A 10,362-nucleotide genomic window follows, 5' to 3' on the forward strand; every position below is an offset into this window, starting at 1 on the left:
CAACATTACATTATAACATAACAACATTACAGTCTAACATTACAGTCTAACATTACAACATTACAGTCTAACATTACAGTCTAACATTATAACATTACAGTCTAACATTACAACATTACAGTCTAACATAACAACATTACAGTCTAACATTATAACATTACAGTCTAACATAACAACATTACAGTCTAACATTACAACATTACAGTCTAACATAACAACATTACAGTCTAACATTACAGTCTAACATTACAGTCTAACATTACAACATTACAGTCTAACATTACAACATTACAGTCTAACATTACAACATTACAGTCTAACATAACAACATTACAGTCTAACATTATAACATTACAGTCTAACATTACAACATTACAGTCTAACATTACAACATTACAGTCTAACATAACAACATTACAGTCTAACATTACAGTCTAACATTACAGTCTAACATTACAACATTACAGTCTAACATTACAGTCTAACATTATAACATTACAGTCTAACATTACAACATTACAGTCTAACATAACAACATTACAGTCTAACATTACAGTCTAACATTACAACATTACAGTCTAACATTACAGTCTAACATTACAACATTACAGTCTAACATTACAGTCTAACATTACAGTCTAACATTACAACATTACAGTCTAACATTACAGTCTAACATTATAACATTACAGTCTAACATTACAACATTACAGTCTAACATAACAACATTACAGTCTAACATTACAGTCTAACATTACAACATTACAGTCTAACATTACAACATTACAGTCTAACATTACAGTCTAACATTACAGTCTAACATTACAACATTACAGTCTAACATTACAGTCTAACATTACAGTCTAACATTACAGTCTAACATAACAACATTACAGTCTAACATTACAGTCTAACATTACAGTCTAACATTACAGTCTAACATTACAACATTACAGTCTAACATTACAACATTACAGTCTAACATTACAGTCTAACATAACAACATTACAGTCTAACATTACAGTCTAACATTACAACATTACAGTCTAACATTACAACATTACAGTCTAACATTACAGTCTAACATTACAGTCTAACATTACAACATTACAGTCTAACATTACAGTCTAACATTATAACATTACAGTCTAACATTACAGTCTCACATTACAGTCTAACATTATAACATTACAGTCTAACATTACAACATTACAGTCTAACATTACAGTCTAACATTATAACATTACAGTCTAACATTATAACATTACAGTCTAACATTACAACATTACAGTCTAACATTACAGTCTAACATTATAACATTACAGTCTAACATTACAGTCTAACATTACAACTTTACAGTCTAACATTACAGTCTAACATTATAACATTACAGTCTAACATTACAGTCTAACATTACAACATTACAGTCTGACATTACAGTCTAACATTATAACATTACAGTCTAACATTACAGTCTAACATTATAACATTACAGTCTAACATTATAACATTACAGTCTAACATTACAGTCTAACATTACAACATTACAGTCTAACATTACAGTCTAACATTATAACATTACAGTCTAACATTACAGTCTAACATTACAACATTACAGTCTAACATTATAACATTACAGTCTAACATTACAGTCTAACATTACAACATTACAGTCTAACATTACAGTCTAACATTATAACATTACAGTCTAACATTACAACATTACAGTCTAACATTACAGTCTAACATTACAACATTACAGTCTAACATTATAACATTACAGTCTAACATTACAGTCTAACATTACAGTCTAACATTATAACATTACAGTCTAACATTATAACATTACAGTCTAACATTATAACATTACAGTCTAACATTACAACATTACAGTCTAACATTACAGTCTAACATTATAACATTACAGTCTAACATTACAACATTACAGTCTAACATTATAACATTACAGTCTAACATTATAACATTACAGTCTAACATTACAGTCTAACATTATAACATTACAGTCTAACATTATAACATTACAGTCTAACATTACAACATTACAGTCTAACATTACAGTCTAACATTATAACATTACAGTCTAACATTATAACATTACAGTCTAACATTACAGTCTAACATTATAACATTACAGTCTAACATTATAACATTACAGTCTAACATTACAGTCTAACATTATAACATTACAGTCTAACATTATAACATTACAGTCTAACATTACAGTCTAACATTATAACATTACAGTCTAACATTATAACATTACAGTCTAACATAACAACATTACATTATAACATAACAACATTACAGTCTAACATTACAGTCTAACATTATAACATTACAGTCTAACATAACAACATTACATTATAACATAACAACATTACAGTCTAACATTACAACATTACAGTCTAACATTACAGTCTAACATTACAGTCTAACATTATAACATTACAGTCTAACATTACAACATTACAGTCTAACATTACAGTCTAACATTATAACATTACAGTCTAACATTACAACATTACAGTCTAACATTACAGTCTAACATTACAACATTACAGTCTAACATTACAGTCTAACATTATAACATTACAGTCTAACATTACAACATTACAGTCTAACATTACAACATTACAGTCTAACATTACAGTCTAACATTATAACATTACAGTCTAACATTACAACATTACAGTCTAACATTACAGTCTAACATTATAACATTACAGTCTAACATTACAACATTACAGTCTAACATTACAGTCTAACATTACAACATTACAGTCTAACATTACAGTCTAACATTATAACATTACAGTCTAACATTACAACATTACAGTCTAACATTACAACATTACAGTCTAACATTACAGTCTAACATTATAACATTACAGTCTAACATTACAACATTACAGTCTAACATTACAGTCTAACATTATAACATTACAGTCTAACATTACAACATTACAGTCTAACATTACAACATTACAGTCTAACATTACAGTCTAACATTATAACATTACAGTCTAACATTACAACATTACAGTCTAACATTACAACATTACAGTCTAACATTACAGTCTAACATTATAACATTACAGTCTAACATTACAACATTACAGTCTAACATTACAGTCTAACATTATAACATTACAGTCTAACATTACAACATTACAGTCTAACATTACAGTCTAACATTACAACATTACAGTCTAACATTACAGTCTAACATTATAACATTACAGTCTAACATTACAACATTACAGTCTAACATTACAGTCTAACATTATAACATTACAGTCTAACATTACAACATTACAGTCTAACATTATAACATTACAGTCTAACATTATAACATTACAGTCTAACATTACAGTCTAACATTATAACATTACAGTCTAACATTATAACATTACAGTCTAACATTACAGTCTAACATTACAACATTACAGTCTAACATTATAACATTACAGTCTAACATTACAGTCTAACATTATAACATTACAGTCTAACATTATAACATTACAGTCTAACATTACAGTCTAACATTACAGTCTAACATTATAACATTACAGTCTAACATTACAACATTACAGTCTAACATTATAACATTACAGTCTAACATTATAACATTACAGTCTAACATTACAGTCTAACATTATAACATTACAGTCTAACATTATAACATTACAGTCTAACATTACAGTCTAACATTATAACATTACAGTCTAACATTATAACATTACAGTCTAACATAACAACATTACATTATAACATTACAGTCTAACATTACAACATTACAGTCTAACATTACAGTCTAACATTACAGTCTAACATTACAACATTACAGTCTAACATTACAGTCTAACATTATAACATTACAGTCTAACATTACAACATTACAGTCTAACATTACAGTCTAACATTACAACATTACAGTCTAACATTACAGTCTAACATTATAACATTACAGTCTAACATTACAACATTACAGTCTAACATTACAACATTACAGTCTAACATTACAACATTACAGTCTATGCCCATAACACAGTACTCATGCCATATTTTATATTGAGTTATCATTTACCTATAATAGTTACTCGATCTTTACTCTTTCTTTTGAAAGCTCATGTCATCATTCACATTAAAGTTATTGCTTGTATGCAATATAAAATAACTCATTACATTGTGTGTAATAAAAATAAAAATCACATTTTCAAAAACAAGGGTTTACAATGTGCTTTGACACATGCAGAGGCATACACAACAACAACAACACATAATAACACAAACATCAGAATTCAGGCAACAAAATCACCCATAATAACTAATATTAGATTGTATAAAAGCAGAAACTGATCGTGTTAATCATTTTCCATGCATTATCGTTTAATGTTTTCATTCATTGCCTCTCTAATGTAATGGCATCCTGCTCACTTTAAAAAAAAAAAAAAGAAAGCTAAATCATTTTAAATTCTGATCTTTTTGTTAACAAAATGATCTAACTCCATCCTTTGTCAAATAACTGATTAAAAATCAAATGAAGCTCCAAATCAGTAAAATACTCCATCGATAAAACACTATGACATTTTAATTATTCATTGTTTAATTACTTTGTCATGATTAAACTGACATATGTCCTCTCAATGCATGATCTGCACTTTTAATGGAGTATTTTTAAAGTGCAGTTTTAGTAGATGGACAAAGGTAAAATGTTTGAATAGTTACTCTACAAATAGAAAACATTTTAAAACTTTGGCTGCAGTATTATACTTCAATAACATGACGGAGGCAACAGCATTTAATTAACATTCATACTATTCTAATGTGTTTCTAAATAATCTAGTTATTTTATATGCTTACTTCAGGATTTGCAGGATTACACTCTTCACTGACCAAAAATTAAAGTTGACCCATGTACATGATGTAGGAGTCTTTTCATGTCAATTCATGTGCATTGTCCCTTATTTTATAAAAAGAAGAAGGTTTTGGAGGATATTGGTTGTGGTGCTGTTGGATTGTGGTGTCTTATCCCTAGAGATGTTTCTGTAATGTTTCTAACTCAGTTATATAAATGAGTGTGAGGTAACATCTCACAGTATAATGTTATGTTGTGTTTTTTTTTCATTTAAGGCCTGACAGGAGGACCAGCGTTCAAGAATCCATCTTCTTGAAGTGTTTGCGAGCAATGTTGAACACAATGCATTAAAGGTGTATTACATGTTCATATATAACACAAGAGGTTAAAATAGGGACCTAACGATGAGGAGGTGGGGGTACCGCATGAAGAAGGTTGAGCAGCTTGCTCAATCATTCCAGCTCAATCCTCTGGCTTCACGCTACAAACCTCGACTGTGGCCATGCCAGCCTTCCTCCGTCTGGAAGCTCTTTCCCCGTCAGAGCATGGCCATCGGCTTCGCTCAGACCTGCAAAGAGGTGACACAAGAGAGATTCTGGACTCCCTGAACGTCCTGTACTATCTTTATTTGAATTCCTGTGCACGAATTAAAGAAAGCTGACACTTGTGCCTTGCATTCTCTAGGCTGTGCATATGTTTGCACTTGAAAAGGAAAATACACCCCAGGGTCAAAGGATCTACCTGGTTACCAGTTACACTGAGCTCTGGCATTACTACAGGTAAATGTCTCAGTGCAAAATGAGATGCATCTTCTCTTTTTATGTTCAGAAAAGGGCAGTAATCTTTATTTTATTATTTCAGGACTTACACACAGTCCTTGATGCACTGCTATGAAGTGATACCAGAGGGTGCTGTCTGTAAGCTTTACTTTGACCTGGAGTTCCACAAGCCCTCAAACAAAGGAGCCGATGGGAAAGCTATGGTGTCTTCACTCATCAAGGTAGAGTACTCTTCACATCTTTAGTGGCATTGTGTTCTCCTGCAGGCAGCTCAAAACTATTAGTAAAGAGCAGCTTGCTTCAATTAAAAAACAACATATGGGCGCAGTAATGAAACATATAGACACAGTGGGGAAAAGTCCCATCGGTATTAGAGAGCTCGGTTTTTGAAGTGTATCATCTTTTCCAAATGTGAGGTATCAATGAAGTCTTTGGGCCACATTGAATGGATGGGACTGGAGTTATCTCTCGGTGTGTGAGCATATCTTTAAGACTGTGACTGACTAATAATGTTGAAATTCAAATGCTTTGAATTTCATTCCTTGTCCCCGCTTATTGCTGTCAGCCTTACACATCTCCACCCTCCAACATAAGTCTCATGTTTTATTATACTCAGTCTTATAATTAACCTGCTAGACTCCTCTTTAATGTCTGTCTCTGTCATCGGTGATTTGAAAATCTAACATTTCCACAAAGCCAGAGAAAGTAAACATGTGCCTCCTACTAATATCGTGTTGTAAAAGCCCACCAGTAAGTGTCTCTCCTGCCGGGCTGTGCACAGCCTGCTCCCTTGAAAAATCTAGTTCATCTCATTGCTTGTCCTTATTTTCTTGTGTTTACCAACCTCGAGTTACTGAACCTGTGTCCTGCGTGTTGTCCTTCAATCAAACCCCTAGTCAGTGTTTCGTGTGTTGACAGTACGTTTGTGACAAGCTAATGGAAGTCTATGGGATCGAATGCTCCACAAAAAATGTGCTCAATCTGGACTCCAGCACAGGAGACAAGTTCAGCCGCCATCTTATCTTCAATCTGGAAAATGCAGCCTTCAAAGACAACATACATGTGGGTATGTTCCATGTTGTTCACAGTAAACAAGCTGTTTTGTTCATGTGTTATTAAAGTCCTATGGACGCATAAAGCTGTCATTATTATTAATAAATAGTTAAATAGATGAAATAATAAGAAATAAATATGCTATATGCTATGCTATATCTTATAGTTATATATATTCTGTCTGCTCTTTTTCTAGGTTGGTTTATTCATGCAATTCTGCAGCCAATCCTGTGCACACCTAAGAGTGGTTGTTTCATGAATGTTGGAATGAATTCAGAAGCCCCCAGCAGCAAAACTCGGTTTGTTTTTCAGACCTGAAAAAATCAATCTTATTATATTTGTTCATTGAGCATTTTAAATATTTTTCAACAATGCCCTGACAGAGGAGGACATGCTGTGTCATTGGAGGAAGAAGAAGACGAGCTGGCTGAGAATCAGAAGGCTAAGAGGTGCAAGAAAGAAGAGACTGACCTCCGGTTCCTTCAAGTGAAAAACAAGGATGCTCAAGACTGCCTCTTTGTGGATCTTGGTAGGAAAAACAAGCATGTGTCTTTTCCTTTTATTACCCCTAGTATCTTACCCGTATTTGAGTTAGATTATTCTCTTCATTCATTCAGCGCTCCTGTGTGTGTCATTTTGTAAAAAACTTGCCATCATGCACATGTGGAGATAAAAAAAACGATGGTTATACTTTTACAACAACAGGTGTTTATACCAGGAACAGAAATTTCCGCCTTTACAAGTCGTCAAAAGTTGGAAAGAACGCAGCATTCAACGTGGCAGATGATAACACGTTTACTGCTAAACCTGAGAAAGGAGTTTCTGTGGAGGAAAGTGTGTTCTTGGCATCCTTAGTCTGCAATGTCAGGTACAGTTAACACATTTTTACTTGATTTTCAGTACACAGAAAGTATCTCCATACAGCTACAGCATTAGATTATTTTTAGTTTCACAGGTCAGAGAATTCTTACATGGGACATCCCAGAAATGAAGGAATCGAAAACCTCAGGATGTCAAAACCAGCCGGGATCAGCCTCAAATTCAGGTAACACAAGATGCTTCTTATTCTAAAGTGCTTAAACAAACAATGCACTACATTGTAAGTGTATCAATAGTTTGGGTTGTATAAAGTTTGTTTTTTTAATACATCACTGGCAGACCCGATTTCTGGCTACCTGTCGTCCCCTCATCAAGAAGTGGACAACTTTGTTTTGACTGTGGTTAAAAAGAATGGCATTCATGGAGGTAAGTGTTTGGTGTGATATCAAAACATTTGCATGTTGAGTTTGGGACCTAGGGAATATTTCTCGGGTAATAAATGTATCATATTATACCGGGAAACTCCAAATAAAAGCCCATCCCCATTTTAAGGCCCGGTACCTTTTATTAGCCTGGTGTTGCTGCACGTGTTTATGAATAAAGGCAGATCTCAATAAGAGGCTTCTCGTCTTTTAAGTGTTGAAATAGTTTGTGGATCAAAAATGAGCAAGATGGGAAAGAGTAAAGATGAACTTCAACATCTGTCCAAGAAAGACAGATTATTGCGAGTACAAGACAGTACAAGAGAGAAGGTTGAAGATGAATATTCTTTCTGGTGCAAATTAACATTTTTACATAATTATAATAATATTTACATCATTATATTGCTGTGCCTGAGTTTTCTTTGAACATAATTCAAGCCTGTGTCATGTTGACACCTGCCCCAAATAAAGGAGTTGCTGTTTATGTAGAGCTGGTAAACTTAACCATATAATCCTGAGATCTATATGTGACAGCAGATATCATGTGAGGATTGGTTAGTGTTGACAGCATCAAGTAACCATTGGCATATAGCTTGAACTCGAGTTTCCAATGTTTTAAATGATACGAGATACATGTCAGAGCTCATTCTGTTGTTGCCAACTGGTCAACTATCTTTGTAGTTTATTACAGTGCAACTTCACAGCACAACAAAGTGCAGCTTCCAATATTGCCGTGCAGATCAATCAATATATCTCTAATACAATCCTCAACAAAAACCAACCTTTATAACCTTCTTAGCAGAAGGACTTCTTTTTTATTATCATGCATTCCTAAACAACCTGGTAACTGATGCTACATAGTCAAACTGGTGAGTTATTTTTATGTTCTATATGACTGGAAATCGCATCAGAATACAATCTGCTAATTCAATATTTGATGAGCGGAAATGTTTGGGCTTTAATTCCTTCATTGTCTCGTGTATTATGTAAAGAAAAATGACTGTTCTGTCCCCTTCAACAGGCATCAGACGATGGAACTACTTTGCTGCTGAGCAATTGCTTGTGTACGACATCTCAAAATACCGCTGGTGTGAAAATGTGGACCGGTTTCATAAAAGCAACAACATCATGTACGTAGTTTTCCTGTTTTGTTGGATGCGTGTGTCTTAAGAGTGCGCTTCACTCCTCTGATTGGGTCTCATCCCTCTCTGCAGGATTGTTGTGGATCTCAAAGAGGAAGTGTGGTACCAGAAGTGCCACGATCCCCAGTGCAGGAACTTCAGATCCTCAAGTATGTATTGACCAGAATAACTCATGGTTTACATTTAAATGTTAACTTAAGATCACAACATGAACTGTCTGTTAGTTCATAATATTTTACAATGGTGGTAAAAGAACCTCTCTGACAAAAACTTGTGTCTCAGGTTACCCACTGCCACAGGAGATCTGCGTCAGCTACATGCTGACTCTGGTTTGTTTACTTCACTTTAAGTAGCGTCTGCACCTACCAAGCTATATTTTCAAGGAAGCCATGTTTAAAGACATTGTGTTCGTCAAAGCATGAAGCGGTGCATAATCAAGTTTTCTGTTCACTGACAGGATGAAGAAGACCAGGCTTACTTAATGGACGATGCTGGCAACATTGAACCCAGCCAGGCACCGAAGCAGACCCCGCAGAGCACGGTGCGGCCAGAGGGGGGCTCTGCTGATGCGTGGGGAGACGGACAGGATGACCAGGACTATTTAGAAAGCCTGGACAACTTTGAACAGAACAATGAGGAAATTTCTGACCAGCTTCTGCTCACATGTATGGCAGATTTTGATTCCAAGTAGAGGTGAAGGTTTGGCTGTACAGGATCAAAGACACTGTCAAGTCTTTTAAGTGCTCCTATTCAGTATTAATAGGCAGCATAACAAAAGAAAAATGTTTTATTGATGCGCTATGTGTAATTGTAAACAGATATATAGTATATTAAAGGCAGAATGTGCACATACATTTTACACATAAATACAGCAGAAATCAAGTATATCCTCTGTGAATGTCTTTCTGAGTCTTGACTGTCTACAATGAGTGAGAAGTGTGAGTCTCGCCAGCTGTACTGTTGTTAGAGCCATGTTTACATCATGTTTACATCATGGACGGCACGGCACTGCTTATAAAGCAGTTTTAGTCGAGGACTAGAGAGAAGTAGAATAACATACTTACTGCTTATTTGGATGTCACACAAGTGTCTTTGGATCACGGTCATTCTGTGTCAATTAATGTGCAATATGAAGCTATGAGTTAACCAAAGTGTGCTAACATTAGCCTGCTAACAACAATGCAGGCCACAGGCAATTGCAGCTCGAGCAAAGGTCCAGTTTGTCCTCCACTTGTGCTTAACGGTGTTTAATTATGGTGCGTTCAGTT

The 10,362-nt window shown here is 34.2% G+C and overlaps 1 protein-coding gene across 1 annotated transcript; it reads left to right on the forward strand.

Annotated features, from left to right (window-relative positions):
- The first annotated feature begins 5,159 nt into the window (after nucleotides 1–5,159).
- On the forward strand, nucleotides 5,160–9,988 carry primpol (primase and polymerase (DNA-directed)). The gene is made up of 13 exons (XM_061058866.1): nucleotides 5,160–5,457; nucleotides 5,564–5,658; nucleotides 5,741–5,879; nucleotides 6,577–6,724; nucleotides 6,908–7,010; nucleotides 7,095–7,240; nucleotides 7,417–7,579; nucleotides 7,659–7,756; nucleotides 7,870–7,956; nucleotides 8,974–9,082; nucleotides 9,167–9,243; nucleotides 9,377–9,423; nucleotides 9,552–9,988. The coding sequence occupies exons 1-13, from the start codon at nucleotides 5,284–5,286 to the stop codon at nucleotides 9,783–9,785; spliced, it is 1,620 nt and encodes a 539-aa protein (XP_060914849.1). The 5' UTR covers nucleotides 5,160–5,283; the 3' UTR covers nucleotides 9,786–9,988.
- Nucleotides 9,989–10,362: the final 374 nt, after the last annotated feature.

This window comes from Labrus mixtus, chromosome 2, assembly GCF_963584025.1.
Source record: "Labrus mixtus chromosome 2, fLabMix1.1, whole genome shotgun sequence".
Lineage (NCBI taxonomy): Eukaryota > Metazoa > Chordata > Actinopteri > Labriformes > Labridae > Labrus > Labrus mixtus.

What these genes read in the sequence shown, in the direction of transcription:
- primpol (XM_061058866.1), top strand. Translation starts at nt 5,284, where the DNA reads ATGAGGAGGTGGGGGTACCGCATGAAGAAGGTTGAGCAGCTTGCTCAA. An exon ending in TCCTTAGTCTGCAATGTCAG is followed by an intron (nt 7,580 to 7,658) that starts GTACAGTTAACA and finishes GATTATTTTTAG; the next exon opens with TTTCACAGGTCAGAGAATTC. An exon ending in GGGATCAGCCTCAAATTCAG is followed by an intron (nt 7,757 to 7,869) that starts GTAACACAAGAT and finishes CATCACTGGCAG; the next exon opens with ACCCGATTTCTGGCTACCTG.